This window comes from Megalobrama amblycephala, linkage group LG24 (genome assembly GCF_018812025.1).
Source record: "Megalobrama amblycephala isolate DHTTF-2021 linkage group LG24, ASM1881202v1, whole genome shotgun sequence".
In the NCBI taxonomy this organism is placed as follows: Eukaryota; Metazoa; Chordata; class Actinopteri; order Cypriniformes; family Xenocyprididae; genus Megalobrama; species Megalobrama amblycephala.
This window is the reverse complement of record NC_063067.1, coordinates 3,645,139-3,661,759: the sequence shown is the minus strand read 5'-3', so window position 1 is coordinate 3,661,759 and position 16,621 is coordinate 3,645,139. Positions and strand designations below refer to the sequence as shown.

At 36.4% G+C, this 16,621-nt stretch overlaps 1 protein-coding gene across 1 annotated transcript; it reads right to left on the bottom strand.

Annotated features, from left to right (window-relative positions):
• Window positions 1-1,862: 1,862 nt before the first annotated feature.
• On the bottom strand, window positions 1,863-8,169 carry LOC125260802 (protein-glutamine gamma-glutamyltransferase K-like). The gene is made up of 13 exons (XM_048179338.1): window positions 7,957-8,169; window positions 7,614-7,805; window positions 6,565-6,816; window positions 6,315-6,433; window positions 6,129-6,236; window positions 5,845-6,022; window positions 5,597-5,735; window positions 5,316-5,505; window positions 4,897-5,050; window positions 4,138-4,422; window positions 3,076-3,236; window positions 2,811-2,947; window positions 1,863-2,688 (listed from the first exon to the last, which is right to left on the bottom strand). Exons 1-13 carry the CDS (start codon window positions 8,114-8,116, stop codon window positions 2,535-2,537), a joined length of 2,229 nt encoding a protein of 742 aa, XP_048035295.1. The 5' UTR covers window positions 8,117-8,169; the 3' UTR covers window positions 1,863-2,534.
• Between the last annotated feature and the right edge of the window lie 8,452 nt (window positions 8,170-16,621).

The following is a 16,621-nucleotide window of genomic DNA, read 5'->3' as shown; positions in this document are numbered from 1 at the left end:
GGGAAAAAGACATGAAAAGTGTTTGTTAAGTTGGTGTTTGTTAACCTAATCAGGAACAAGTAATGAAGATGGAATGTGCAGCAAACACCTTCAGTGAATGATTCAGCCTTGTTTAAAAACTGCTCATGTCTTTCATGGTGAATAAAATATTTCACTAACACAATAATTCTTTAACTGGAGGCACTAAATCACCACAATTTATGCATAATGACATAATGACTGTAGTTAAGAAAGTATCTGAGTCATAACTGTAACTGTAATTGTAAGGACAGATGTTATGTAAAGATAATTATGTAATAATGATGCTGTCACTTTAAGAGACGAGAACCTCATTCCCGCGCGCTGTGCCTCTCATTTCGCGGGGTGCGGTGCCTGAGGTAAGCTGTTTGTTTTGCTGCCTTCACGTGCTCTCGGAATTATCGTAAATACGAGTTTCCTTGGTAAAAATTGCACATGAACGCTCTCCAGTTTCGAAAGTTGAATGTAATGAGCTTGTAATCACGACTTCAGAAGTGGGAATTATCAAATTTCCGATAGCACGTGAAGGCAGCATTATTTAGAAGATAGAACCAACCAAGCTGAATAATAAAGTTAATAGTATAAAGTTTGAATCGATGTTGAAACATGTTTTGAGTTGTGGGAGTTCTTTTTTTCTTCGAGTTAGAAAGATTTGTTTTTAACATGAGAATCAATACAAACGAGCTTTTCTACAAGGTGCACATTACTGCTATCTGATGGTTTAAATATTTAGTTTAGGGTTGTCAAAAAATTTGGTCAAGTGAGTAAAATGTGTGATAAATAAATAAAGTCCATTTATTGATATGATTAAGTGATTTTAACAATTGCACTGAAGTCTTCTTAAGGATTATTAAATAGGCAATTATAAATACAGATTATTATTAAAAGGGTCATATAATGCCACTTTTACAAGATGTAAAATAAGTCTCTCATGTCTCCAGAATGTGGCTGTGAAGTTTTAGCTCAAAATACCCCAAAGCATGCTAAATTTGTCACTTTTTGAGGGTGAGCAAAAACGCTCCGTTTTTGTGTGTGTCCCTTTAAATGCAAATGAGCTTCTGCTCATACGAAGCGCCAATTACCTCAGACTCGCTGAAAATGTCAGAAACTGTTCAGCCTTTTATGTTCAAACCGGAGTCAGACAATGATGGAAAGACTCAAGAAGAAGGGACGATATGTAGAATGCAACAGGACGTTTCTGAACGGTTAATGGATGAATTTATGTAGCTGATGTGGAGTTAACTATCTTAAAGTTATTGATTGCATATCCTGTCATGATAATCTATAAATCACTCATGTGGGAACAGTTGTAAGATGCCCTCAAAGTGAATATATGCTGCATGAAGATAGAACAGTTGCTTAGTTTAATTACGGTTATAACTTGCCATCTTGCTTTTATGACAAGCTATTGCATTTGTGTTACATACTGTATTGCAATAACATGGCCTCACCCCTTTGTTGCATGTTCTTGGAAGCGGGGTTTATGTAAATTTTAGTGTTAGTGATGTCACTAACCCAGGAAGAAGTTGTTGTAGTCCCTAGCAGGCATTTGTTGTAGTCCTTAATAAGAGATTTCTTTAAAAGAAGATATTTCCCTTTGCATTGAACTTTGAGTGTCGTAACTTTGCAGATGTTGTTTATGCTCAAACAGCAACATTACACACTAACTAAAGTTTAAAAAGTTAAATCACAATGAACCACCCCTTTAAAATAACAGTACCACGATACTGTAATCAGGGCTACACATTTCAAATAATATCATTTACATTAAAATGTGTGCATGTCATGCTATTTAGTCTACACACATTCAAAACAAGCTGAGAACTGTTTCTGAGTTACTTTATTGCAATGTAAGTAAATACAGACAACTTGACAAAACTATAACACTCCCTTCATAATAGCTGAACCTGTCATTTAATGTAGTTCAGTGCAAACTGACTGACTGCCTAACAAATACTCCCTTTATAATCAATGAATTAGTATAATCACACAGTTTCAGACATATAGCATCTTGAATCTGAATTTCAGTATTCAGTTATAATAAACACAGTAATTATTACACATTTATTCAAATGAAAATGTAGTAGTAATAAAGTTCATGCTTGGAACTTCTGCAACCAAATTTTGCATTTTCCATCAGGTGAACAGGTTTCTAATGTTGTTTTAGGGTTTATTATCTGTGCTTAGTAAAGAACACCATATCATAGTCAAAGCGTTATAGAAGTACTGGTTTTTCAAATTATAAATTAAGTTGATACAAATATTCTTATAAAATATGAAGTTACACATACATCTTAATAATCTGACTTGTGATAAAGTGTGCCATTCAAGTAAATTAAATGAAGAATATGTAATACATTTTGTTACTTTTATTGTAAACCATAAATAAACTTTAGGTCCCTCAAAATTAACAGAATGTATGAGACACAAAATGCAATTTCATATATAAACAGCCTCTAACCATAAGCCTTATGGTTCCATGTGCACTCTAGCAAATTTACACAATCCATCTCTGTTTAACCATAAATCATTTCACTAACAACAACATTGGCGAATCCATGCACTTGAGTGAGCTGAGGACAGTCAAGGGATGCCAGAAGTTTATGTGGCCCGTGAGATTTGGGAATAAAGGTTTCCGTCAGTTTCACTGTGGCCAGACTTGGAATGTCACTGAGTGACAAAGAGAGAAAATTATTATGTACATATTTCATTTGTTTTAGCCTACATTGTGCTCATCAGTCAACTAATTTATTTCAAGCAGTGCAAATTAATATAATACTCTTGCGTCTTACCCATAGTTAATTGTTCTGACATGCTGCAATCCCATTCCTTCAAAATGGAAAACTACGTTCTTCAGCACACAGCGCAGTGGGTTCTGGAATTTGATTTTGAATGTCATCTCTTTGCCCACTACACCACCACATACAGGCTGAAAAAAGAAAGATGTACAAAAGACAATCAGGCAATAGTCCGCAAATTTTGGTGCAGCAAAAAAGAACACAAACCCCAGCAGATGAAATCTCAATATATTAAGAGTTCATAATAAAGAAAACGCACAATGATAATGAGATCTGGTGTGCGCAATCTGAAGTTGAACTGGGTGGTCAGTATCTGTGTTGTCTCTGAGACCCATCCAGAAAGTGTAAGCATCAACGCTGCTTGATCGACCAGGTGGTCCTTATAGTCCTCATACCGCAAGGTCCACTCCAGAATCTGGACTACAGAGGAAAACAAGATATAAATGGTGAATGAATACTAATGCTTTCATAACAAATCTTCATTTGAAATGAATAATCATCCTCATCGTTATGTTTTTCTTCACAGCTGATATACTGTATGTGAAGTCTGAGATGAATTTGGTAGGACTGGTTTATCCATAGTTTGCACCAAAGTAATACAAAAGTAGAAAAGGTAAGTTTGTCAAGACTAATTTTGATTTTGGCTTTACAAAGCATTTCCTGAAAAATTTGCATTTTAAGTCAGAACAGCCTGAAGGACTATGCCAATTTGGTGAGTATTGCTTGGAAGAAGTCATCAAACCAAACTAATTCTTCAAGCACAATAATTTAATAGACAACCATTGTACTAAGTTATTTTAAGGCCGGGACACACCAACCATCCGGCTGTTTTTGAGCATTGGTCGGCTTAATTTTTTCAGTGTGTTCCACACCGTTGGCTCTAGTCGGACGGCGTTATAATTTAAGTCATCTTACCTGAGCATTTGAATGCACAAATATTTTCATAATAACATGAGCCGACTGGAATGAAGAAAGTGATCAGCATGATTGATATTCAAAATGGTAAGTAAGCGCTGCTTTGTTTACGGTTTGTATATCTGCAGGCCTAGTTTCGGTTTCCCTTTTTAAATGACGAAAATAGACTATTGATGCTTGCTGAATCTGATATAGACAGATGTTTACTTAAACGCAGGCGCAGAATGCACATGCTAGTTGACAGTCGCCTTTAGACCTTTTGGAGTTTACAAGCACAGTTTTCTAAGCCGAGACGCAGCCGACGAGAGCGACAACACAGTTATGGTTAGTTCTTTGATGTTGGCTTGGTGTGTCCCAGGCTTTAGACTATCTTTCAAACTGATTTCAAGTTTCTGTCATCCCTCACCCTCATACGAATTTAGCTCAATGAGTCTCTGGTCCTTTTTCACTATGGCCTTGTGGGCTCCGGTGTAGTACATGGCTGCCACCTGGCTGTAAAGAGTGAAGCTTCGAGGAGACATGCACTTGTTCTTCAGAATGATGGAAAGCACAGCATCCTGACCGACACATGGTCCATCACCCTGCATGTTGACTTCAATGATCACATCCTCGCTGTAGGACAATGAGTATATGGAGCGTTTGGAGCCATGGCGACAGGCTGTTTCTTCAGCAATTCGTGCCGCATCCGAACCTTATGAATGGGATAAAATAATAAACAATTAAACATAATATGAATATTAAAAGCGCTGCTTTTTAAATGCCGTGCATAAAAACGTCCCTACTTCTAAATATCACTGACAACATGCCACTAAACTGTCAGAAAACTCGCACACCTGAAATCTTTGTTCAAGGAGGTCTATAATAATATAATGAAATGCTTGTTTTTATATAAAAAAAATAATGAATTTTATATTTTGTCAGAATACATGGCTACTTTTGAATGTCTGTCAATGGAGAAAGATGCTTTTTCCCCACAGCTACGACATCTACCAGCAGCGGCTAACTCTGCATGCTAACCAGCCAAACCTAATACAGAAACCAAGACATTAGGCTTTAGGAACTAGAGTGATCAATGATGTATGTCAGTAAGGTCCTCTATACAAGACATGTGCCAGCTACAGCATGTATGTGTGTGTTTCTGTGATGTACATCTGTAGGTTTTCACCTTCTGGGTGTTTGTAGAGGTGTGTGATATCTACACGTTGATCTGAGCCAACAGCTTTGGTGCTGATGCAGTGACCGACAGCGTTCTTGTCAACCCGAATCACAGCGAAGTTTTCATTAGCATTACGCTGCCAGTAGACTTTATCGCTGTTCACCTACAACACAAACATTCAGTACACCAGGTTTGTGCATCTGTCCTTTTGCATTCTATTTCAGTTCCTAAACTGAAGCAAGATGCAGAATTGTAAGTTGAAGTTAAGGATGTAGAGTTATACATTTCATTTTTCAATATTAACCAAAACCATGTTATTATAGCATATGACATATTTCATGAAGTATCACATGACATCACTAATCATTGTTTAAATGCTACCCAAAGAAATTTGTACTTTTATGTTTGGTTTGAGGAAAGGCATTAACGTACTCCAGCAAAAAGAAGGGTGCATCATGTTGAACCTGTCCACTGCGGATCGCAGCAACTGAGGTGGGGCCACAGCGAAAGATGTCCTGGCCGCTCAGCTGAGGAGTGGAATCAACCACCTGCCAACCTCCAAAACCAGAAGGCAGGTCTGGACGAGCCATCCAGGCCTCATTCCACACATGGTAGTTCCTACAGAGAAGAATCAACCATCAACAATCAAGAATTGAAATGAACAGTGTTCTTAAAGAAAAAGGAATGTTTTTACGCCATATGATCTTACCAGACCGAATAACGGTTTGGATGTTCAATTGGCTCAAATTTCTCATCTAAATAAACATCAGCTGTCAATGAAACATCAGTGTCATGAGCAGAATTGAAGTTTGAGACCGGACGAGTGGGAATGCCCAAACATCTCAAAACTGAGGGTAGAGAGATTGAAGAAAGAATTAATGCAATACACATAACCACATCAATTCTCCCAGTCGTTATTGTTCACTTTTTTTACATCCAATATGTTTGACATCTTACTTGTGTTGGTGACTCCAGCGAAGACCCAACACTGTCCATATTTGACAGGTTTTCCTCCACTTTTGTGGTACTGATTTAGGATGGCGCTGCTGCCGCACCAGGATGTAGGAGAAGTTCCATCTGTGTAGGTATTTGACCAGCTACCCATCATCACGCCTCTGTTGTCATTGGCATTAATCTGTCACATTGATGAAATGTCACTGTTATGTCACACTATTCTCGTTGTCTAATCAGGTTGTTATCCAGACCCAAAAACCTTGTCTGAAAATGGCTGGAAAACTCACTATTGCAGATACTACTCTGACCACATTAACAGGGTCTCCCCATCCTGAGCAAGGTCCACCGCTCTTCTCCAACACAAAGAAACATGCAGCCAAGACTCCTTCATCAAACTAAGAATCACAGAACAAGTAATTAAGAAAAGTTTGCATGCACTTTTATGTGAAAATGGATGAACGTTTGGCTCTTACTTGACCAAAGTTCCATGTTCTGCAACCAATCTGCTGCTTAGTTCCATAGTAGATTCTGCCCATGTCATTCAGCACATACTCAACTCTCTCCGCCTCATCATTCAGGTACACACAGTCATCTGATAGAGACATTCTTATAAATTAAACAGTGCTTTCTAGTGTTCCCTCATTTTTTGCTCAGCTTCAGGCTTCAGATGTGATTTAAAAACCCACTAAAATCAAAAGAGAATGCAATATCATGTGCACATACCTTTACACCACGGGTTGAACAGCATGTAAATATCATTTTCAGGAGTGTCTGATGAAGTGCCCTTTCCTCCTGAGCAGTTGGTTATGACAGTGAGTTTGTATCGTCCAATAGAAGCTGTTGACTGAGAGTAAACACACAGCTTGATTCGGTTTTGCATTTGTTCAACAATCCTGGCTTCCCAGCAGTCTTTCTTGAATTCGCTCACTAATGGAACAATCGTGAGTGTCTCGTTCCACATTGAAGGGATGTTACCTATAAAACACATGACATAAGAAGAGAAAATGATGGTGAGGATATGCCTTTTAGAATAAGAGGTAATTTTGTAATGAATTTTGCTAGTGGTCTCAGACATTTTAGACTTGTTTTGTCTTCTAAATGTACTTTACACTGCCCGGCCAAAAAAAAAAAAAAAAAAAAAATTGCTGTTTGGATTTAAATAGGCAAATGCTTAAGAGTCTATGACTGAATCATTATTGCTGTGATTATTATGTTTCTAACATGTTATATGTTTGGCAACAGTTTTTCTACCCCTAAATGATGGAGTGTGTAGCTTTTCATTTCTGAAGCAACCTCAATTTCTTTGAAAGTCATTGGGATGTGCTGGAGTAGACTTTACAGAGTGCTCGACTTTTGCATTGTCAATACAAGATCTTGATCAAAAATTGATGCACCTCTTGATAGAAATAAATGTTGTGAAGTTATTTCCATCAAGAGGTGCCTCAATTTTTGGTCAAGATCTTGTATTGACAATGCTAGAGTCGAGCACTCTGTAAAGTCTACTCCAGCACATCCCAAAGACTTTCAATGAATTTAAGGTCTGGACGAGGTCTGGAAGAAATGAAAAGCTATCAATTAGGGTTAGAGAACTGTTCCCAAACATTTAACATACTAGAAACATAGTAATCACAGCAATAATGATCCAGTCATAGACTCTTAAGTATTTTCCTATTTAATTCCAAACATTGGGCAGGCAGTGTATAATTCTTTAGGTTGTCAGAACGCATCTGGTTGGGTATCAAGATGGCATCTAACTAAAGGCCTAAACTGACATAGTCTCAGCTCCAGATGAAGTTGGTCACAGTTAGGGTTAAAGGGTCGGGACAGCTCAATCCACATCTCAAAACATTGTCCTCTACGGATGATGAGGTGATCGCTAAGATAACGATCCGTGTGATGCTCTCGTCGATTTTGTCCTGTCCTGGATTTGATGAGGTCAACAGAGCACACCTGCAATGGCAGACCTGAGAAATAGAAAACAGTTGATGATCAGAGTAGGGCAGTCAGTTCATTAGAATTTTTAATCAAATTCATTACATGATATGCTGCATATAATTGGCTGACGTAGATCAAAACACATCTTGCATCATGCATTACACTCCAAAGACCTCTTACCATTCACCACAGGCTCCACATGTGTCCACGAGTCTGTGCAATTTTGACTCAATTTGAGGTGATTGCAACAGCAATGCTCGCAAACGGATGCACTGCCTGCCTCTGTACACTTTTCAGACTCCAGTATAATGGCTTTGAATGACCTTTTACAAGAATACATGACTAGTTAATCATCAGTGATTGATAAAAAACAAAACTCACATAATCAACTATTTGAAAGAAGGTTGTTGGGGTCTGTTGAGATTGGGCTCTCAACTCCATACAGGCCTCCGGCTTTCTCAACTTCTTTAACCCTCAAACGAATTTTGACAACAAAATATGCAAGCGTTCTGCCATGGAATAAAACAATTTAAAAGATAATTGCGACTTTATATCTTGCAATTCTGACTTCTTTTCTCAGAATCGTGAGATAAACTCTTAATTGCGAGAAAAAAAGTCAAATTCTGAATATATGACTTTCTTATCAGCATTCTGAGTTTATATCTCACAATTCTGACTTTATAACTTGCAATTGTGAGAAAACAAGTCAGAATTACCTTTTTTATTTTTTATTCAGTGGCGGAAACAAGCTTCCATACAAAAAACTCAATTAAGGATCCGCATCTTATTTGTTAATCCTGCCAGAACATATTTATTGCTTTTAGGTTCATCAATTCAGTTACTTATACAGACATATACAGATAAATGGTAAAAATTACCTCTTCACATAATCAGGGAAAAACTTATAAACACAATAGACTTCTTGGGCTTCACCTGACCAAATCTTTAAAATCTACCAATTTTATTTAGCAATGAGCAAAATAAAATTAGATCACACAAGCATAAAACAAGTTAATTACTTACATGGTTGTAGTTGTGAATGTCCTGAATGTGTTATCTGAAAGAATTAATAAAGCGATTGTGAAGTTGATCTCTTCTTTTGTTCAACTGTTTTTCTCTTCTGCAGCCCAGTATATATTCACGTCTCTATCTCCACCCCATCCACAGCTCAGAGCTGAAGAGTGTGAAGAATTTCCCATCTGATGAGAGAGAGGTTAGTGTTTAGGATGAGTCTCACAAGTTAATTGTAACAGGTTATTTAAATACTTCCATCAGCATGAATTTTCAATCCAAAACCATCAAGGTATTAAAGATGGAATGTGTTGCAAATGGCTCCAGTAAATGAATTAATCCTCTGGAAAAAAAGAAAAAGGCATTCATCTACATGGCAATGTCTCACTGACACAGTAATTCCTCACCTAACAGACGCACCAAATTACACATTGCTTGCCTATCAGTAATATAATTACAAACATGCACTGCCTGGCCAAAAAAAAAGTTGCTGCTGCTTGGATTTAAATAGGCAAATACTTAAGAGTCTATGATTTGATCATTATTGCTGTGATTATTATGTTTCTAGCATGTTATATGTTTGGCAACAGTTCTTCTAACCCTAATTGATGGAGTGTGTAGCTTTTCATTTCTTAATAACCATATAGAAAGACACATCATAGTCATGTTTCAGGATGACCATGTCAAGATTCATCAGGCTCAAACTGTTAAAGAATGAGTCCAGACCTTTAAAAATTCATTATTTTACAGAGTGCTCACCTCTTGCATTGTCAATACAAGATCTTGACCAAAAATTGATTCACCTCTTGATATAAATAAATGTTGTTGTGATGTTATGTTATATTGTTCATAGTCATTGATGTGCAGGAATATTCCAAGATCATGAATTTTGAGCATCTGACAAACAGTAGTGAAATTTGGAACTCAAAACACTATATGTATTTGGTTGATAGATTGGTTGATTTATTACTACAGATATAATGCATATACACATTTTCATTTTAACATCATTATTTTTCATTTACACTTTCAGCAGTGTTTGCTTGAGAATAATCAAGCAAAACAATAACTTTCTGAAACATTTTTGACTGCAGTCATCACAATCCAACATACAGTAATCACATCATGTTGTCAATTGCAAGGGCATGAGTCGGCTCGCAGCACGGATCTTCTGAATCCAGTTTGATGACTGGAAAGCACCCAATCATCTTGTTTCCACATGACTGCCTGCCTTTGCAGTCACCGCTAACATTCTTGACGTCTTGATCATGGCATGACATCAGAGTGCTGCGCTCACAAACCGGCTTGCAGAAAGCCTCATTTGAATCTCCTGAATCGAGTTTGATAACTGAAAAACGCCCGATCACCTGGCTTCCACATGGTAGCATGCCTTTGCAGTCATCTTTAATATTCTTGCAGGCAACTTGCTGACAATCATAATCAAGGCATGGTGGGATGTAGTTGCAAGGGTTACTGCAAGGATTGTTGCATGCCACTTTCTTGCAGTCGCCCTTACAACCATAATCACAGCATGGTGGGACACAGTTGCAGGATTTAGTGCAAGGTTTAATGCCCTTACAACCACATTTGCAGCATGATGGGATGTGGTTGCAAGGGTTGTTGCAAACTGGCACGCAGCATGGCACTTTCTTGCAATCCTCCAGTGTAGTGACTGCAAAACGTCCGACTGGGCAACACTTGATGATTGACTTTTCACAAGACATAGTGTGAGCTGCAACAAAAAGACAAAAAGAGTGTGTGAGAATAAATGGCAAGACAAAACTGTCTTTAAGTAGTTATTCAAAAACAGGAAACCCTAATCATTGGATAAAGCCATGGGTTTAGCTACAGAGTTTTGGTGATGCAAATCCTGAATTGCACTGTTAAAGGGGACATATCATGAAAAACGGACTTTTTCCCTGTTTAAGTGCTATAATCGGGCCCCCGGTGCATCTACCAACACAGAAAATATGAAAAAGGACAACTCAGTAAATTTGTTTTGGCAAGCCTTTCTCTGCAAGCATGTGAAAAAACGAGCCGCTCTTATTATAATATTATATATTATATTAATAACATATTATATATAATATAATATTACTCTGTTTGGCAAACAAGTACGCTATGTATAGTGGGCGTCCATACGGGTTTTGCACAAAAGATGACGGCACATGCTTGTGGATGAGTTGAATCAACTCCACAGCAACTACATAAATTTATCCACTAACCATTCAGAAACGTCCAGTTTCATTCTAAAAGTTGTAACTTCTTCCTGAGTCTCTCCATCAGTGTCGACTCCGGTTTGAACAATGTAAGGCTGAACACCGTTACTGACAATCCTCATTTTGGCTGCGTGAGATTCTCCAGCTTTGTTATTGTTGACCTGTTAAAGCTCCGCCCTCTTCTGGAAAGGGGGCGGGAGCAGCAGCTCATTTGCATTTAAAGGGACACACACAAAAACGGCGTGTTTTTGCTCACACCCAAATAGGGGCAAATTTGACAAGCTATAATAAATGATCTGTGAGGGATTTTGAGCTGAAACTTCACAGACACATTCTGGAGACACCAGAGACTTATATTACATCTTGTGAAAAGGGGCATTATAGGTCCCCTTTAAAGGTACTAGAATGTAACAGTAAGTTGTTCAGTCTCTAAAATTTGCATGCATGTTTTCTGAAAGCCAGGATTAAGTGCATGTTAAAAGTTAAATACTTACATGTTTTTGGTCGTTTTTCTTGATTGTGTTTGAAAGGCTCTTGTCAGAAGCAACTCTTCTCTCGCTCTGATGTTCCTCTCCTCTGCAGCCCGGTATATATTCACATCTTCATCTCCACCCAATCCACAGCTCAGAGCTGAAGAGTGTGAAGTATTCCTTGTCTCATGAGAGGGACAGTTTAGTGTTTAGGATGAGTCTCACTTATTTAACTTAAATGCAGCATCAGTGCAATCTTCACATTGTTACATAAGAAAATTGTGTCAATTAAGTAATGATGGGGAGGGAGGTTTAATGAGAAGTAATGAGAATATAACACAATGCCATTTGTTGTCATCTAGATTAAAATTAAATTTAATTATAAAAGAATTGTCAAGCATTTGTCTATTACTGTACGTCGTCCATAGCATAGTCTCCTGTTGTTTTATATAAACATAAATTAGAAATATAACTAAACCAAAATCAAAATAATGATAATTTGTTCTAACTTCTAATAACATTTTACATAATCTTATTTGTAGCCTCACTGAAAAACCACAGATGCAGAACATAATAATGTAATTATTTTAAATATTATCATCATTATGGAGCTGTAAGTCAGCTATCAGTCTTTACTGACTCAAGCCTGCAGTTAATGAACTAGTCATGTTTAATATCAAGAATGCTTGTTAAGTCAAAACACTTCATTCTACCATCTAGCCAGTCACACTTCATCATCAATAAGGATGGCATGTGAGGCAAACTGCTTCACTGAATGAATCCTCTGGCAAATAGGCAAATTATGTTCTATATGTATCTCACTTAATTAATTACAACTGAAGGCACACCAAAGTTTGGACTGTGCTCAAATGGAACAAGTCTAAATTTTTATCTGTGGGACACTATTAGCATGTTAGCCAGGGTTCAAGGCGCCAAATGCGAGTAAAGATCGGTGTTGAAACGGTACTTTTTAAAATGGATTTTGACAATGTATGGTGGTGAGAATGTGAGATGAGATCATCAAATAGCAATGGTTGTGATGTAATTATATAGGCTATAGTCTGATGCAGAGGCGTTTCTAGAGATTTATATTTTCAGTGATGGAACAAAAACAGTGTGTATAAAATGTAAGTTACTTAATGTTAACTTCTTGTTTGTTTAATCACAATATATCATTTGCAATAGCCTGTACTGTATTCAGGGAAATATCTGCACAACTTGCTCTTGTGCTGTTGCTTAACTATCGTTATAGGCTATAAATCAGCAACTCATTGGGTTTTTTTTTTTCAGCCCATAACTTGAATTTTGTGGACATTTTTGTTAACTTTGATGGCATTTTTGCCTCAAGCCACCGCTAATTTCAGACCCTGGTGTGCGTGAATGAAATAGCATACCATTTCGAGAAAGAAAATTAGGCCTATGTAAAATTAAAACAATTTAATAGAAAAGTTTTGTAGCACAATTATAATTTACTGTTAAATTAATTTCTAAAAGTTTTCTGGTTTAAAAATGACAGATTTCTTCAGCTATATATATATATATATATATATATATATATTAGTGCTGCCAATGTTAACGCGTTAACGCATGCAATTAATTAATTGTCATTAAAAATATTAAAGCAATTAACGCAGTATCCGGTTTTTTCTGTCATCCTTTGGCTAGCATTACAATATATGATCACGCTCTTATTCATGCAAATGCTTTTAAACCATTTAAACGCGCCAAAAGAGAAAAAGAGAACGTCTGTGAATGTCCTGTCACACACGATGCACAGAAAGAAGCGCGCCAGAATCGAGTTCTCTGTCACGCTTGAACGAACAATAACACACACAATGATGCCAAAAATATCTGTTTTGTCGAGTATCCTCATAAGAGCAGCCTTGAATGAGTTAAATAATGTCTTAAAACGAAAGTAAAGAGCTGTTAGAAAGTGGGACGCGTGTGAGATCCACGTCATGTTCAGTAGCGGCAGCTCTTAAAGTGACAGCAACCACTAATGCCGTCTGTCATTGAAGATAATGAAAGAACAAAGGTAACAGAAAATTACTGACTGCTGTTGACTAAAGAACTTTTGTAGCTTTAATAATGATTAATCTATATTTAATTTAGGCTATAAATTATGCATTGCAGACTATTTGGTAACTTTATTCAATTTCTGTATTTTTCCTGTCTGTTAGACAGGTAGGCGCAGGTAAATATGACATGTATTATGGGTTTATGTGAGGATTGGTCTAAGTTCACTTAAATTAAAAGTTGTTATATTTTTGAAGCCTAATAAATGTAAAAAATTATATAGCTTTCAATTTCACTGTACTACGGAAGAGGATTGGGGCCAAGCAATAATAAAAAAATAAAACCATCTCAAGATTAAAGTTGTTAAATTTCGAGAAAAAACTCGTTAAATTTCGAGGAAAAAAGTTGAAATAAAATGTTGAGAATAAACTCATTAAATTACGAGAAAAAACTCGTTAAATTGCGAGAAAAAAGTCGAGATAAAAGTTGAGAATAAACTCGTTAAATTATGAGAAAAAAATTGTTAAATTTAGAGAAAAAAGTCGAGATAAAAGTTGAGAATAAACTCATTAAATTACGAGAAAAAAGTCATTAAATTACAAGAACAAATTCGTTAAATTATGAGAAAAATGTCGTTACATTTCGAGAAAAAAGTCGAGATAAAATGTTGAGAATAAACTCGTTAAATTAAGAGAAAAAAACTCGTTAAATTTCGAGAAAAAAGTTGAGATAAAATGTCTCATTAAATTATGACTTTATTCTCAACATTTTATCTCGACTTTTTTCTCGAAATTTAACGAGTTTTTTCTCATAATTTAACGAATTTGTTCTCATAATTTAATGACTTTTTTCTCGTAATTTAATTACTTTATTATCAACATTTTATCTCGACTTTTTTCTCAAAATTTAACAAGTTTTTTTCTCGTAATTTAATGAGTTTATTCTCAACATTTTATTTCGACTTTTTTCTCGAAATTTAACAACTTTAATCTCGAGATGGTTTTATTTTTTTTATTATTGCTTGGCCCTAATCCTCTTCCGTACTGTAATGTTGAATGGCTATAATTAATGTTTAAAATTGGGGGGGAAATTGCGATTAATCACAGAAAAAAAATTGTGATTAATCGAGTTAATTTTTTTAATCGTTTGAGAGCATTCATATATATATATATATATATATATATATATATATATATATATATATATATATATATATATATATATTTTTTTTTTTTTTTTTTTTTTTTTTTTTTTTCCAGGTCAGTTTTTAGTAAGATTTTCCTTTTTTGTCTTTGGCTAATCACCGTGTTTGCTAAATTGAGTGTCAAATAAGTTTTCCTCTGTGGAGAAAGATGTGAAAGGAACAATGTTTTGATGCTTTTTCATATTGAATATGATTTTGTTGTATAACAGATCTGTTTACAGTGTATTCAGGGTTGTAGGCCTATTAATGTTTCTCTAATATTGTGGGTGTTAAGGCGGTGTGTTACAAAATATTAAACCAATGCAATTAATTAAGATAGGACAGTCTAGATACATATATATTTTTTTATTTTTGCAGATTCTTTTAGTCTTGGGTGTCCTTTTTTAAAGTTTTTATTGTAAAATGTGAAAATATGGATCAGTACCACATTCTGTGCTGATCTCTACATTTGATTTCAGTTACACAAGTGCGTGTTTAGTACTACAGAAATAATCCATCCACACGTGCACAGTTTCTTTTTAAAGTTTTTATTGGTCATTTGTTATTTCTTTGTATTTTTAGCCTAATTTGTCCAGTTACATTAAATGTTAAAATTCAACAATAACTTCCCTTATTATTTTAAACAGAAGAACCTGAGGACTGAAACATCACAGTCCAACATAATCACAGCTTTCTGTCAGTTAGTGGCAAAGGCAGCTGATCACAAACCGGTGTGCAGCACACGCCCTTCCACTTATTGACCGGGAATGAGACTGACACTTCATTTCCACATGTTCTCCTGCATTCATCCTGGATGACCGTCTTGACCCCATGATCATGGCATGACGTCAGGTTGTTGCAAGGGTTGTGCTGACAAACCGGCTTGAAGCAGCCGCACACCTGCCGTCCACACGCTCCACTGCACTTACAGTCATCCTGGAGGACCACAGCCTTACGACCACAGCGTGTCTCACAGCTGCATGGGTTCTTATGAACGGGAGCGCAGCACTTCACTTTGCTGCAGTCGTCTGACTGTAGTTTAACGACTTGGAAACGTCCAACTCCATAACAGTTGTTGATGTGCGACTTTTCACAAGACATAGTGTGAGCTGAAACAATTGAAAGGAGAGATTGTGAGAAAATCAGCTTTTTGAATGGCTTGATTTTCTAAGTTGAATACTTACATTTTCAGTCCTTTTTCCTGATTGTATTTGAATAATGGCCCGTGTCTCTGTGTTTTCAGAGTCTCACTGGATGCAAGTCTTCGTTTGCTCTGATTTTTCTCTCACAAGCAACCCTGTATATATATTCACATCTTCATCTCCACCCCATCCAGCTCAGAGCTGAAGAATTTTCTGTTTCATGAAAGGGGCGGGTTTAGAATTTAGAATATTCTCACTTATTTAAACTTAAATACAGTAGTAGTGCAATCTTTACAGTGTTACATAAGAGAAAAAGACTGTTTCACTCGCTATTATATTTAACTTTAGATAAGTGTATTTAGCATTACATAAATGAAAGTGTGAGTCATTTCAGTGATAATGGGAAAGGTTTAACAAGAAGTAAAAATACACCTCAGAAAATTATCCAATGATTTACTCACCCTCAAGCCATCCTAAGTGTATATGACTATCTTCTTTCAGATGCACACAGTGGGTTAATAAAGGCTTTCTAGTATCCATATTTATACATTTATAAACCATAATCAAGGGCTTCTGGCAATGGCCGTACACGAGTCTAGTTCTGGTGTAAGAATGACCTCTGACCTGACCAATGACGTATTGACAAACGTGGAAGCTCAGAGGATAGAGCAAAACAAAATGCCCGTCAAGAATTAGAAGTCTAAAACGAGAATTTTTAATGAGAAATGTCAGATGAGCTTGAGTTTGTTGCCCAGCCCTATTTGATTGAACCATGAAAGTCGTCTAAGCTTACGCTACTCCTAC

Excerpts from the sequence above, each read along its gene's own strand:
- LOC125260802 (XM_048179338.1), bottom strand. The coding sequence starts at position 8,116 with ATGTATTCTTGTAAAAGGTCATTCAAAGCCATTATACTGGAGTCTGAA. Across the intron at positions 5,736-5,844 it reads CGCTGGAGTCACCAACACAA|TTTTGAGATGTTTGGGCATT; the intron begins GTAAGATGTCAA and ends CTCTACCCTCAG. Across the intron at positions 4,423-4,896 it reads CCTCTACAAACACCCAGAAG|GTTCGGATGCGGCACGAATT; the intron begins GTGAAAACCTAC and ends CCCATTCATAAG.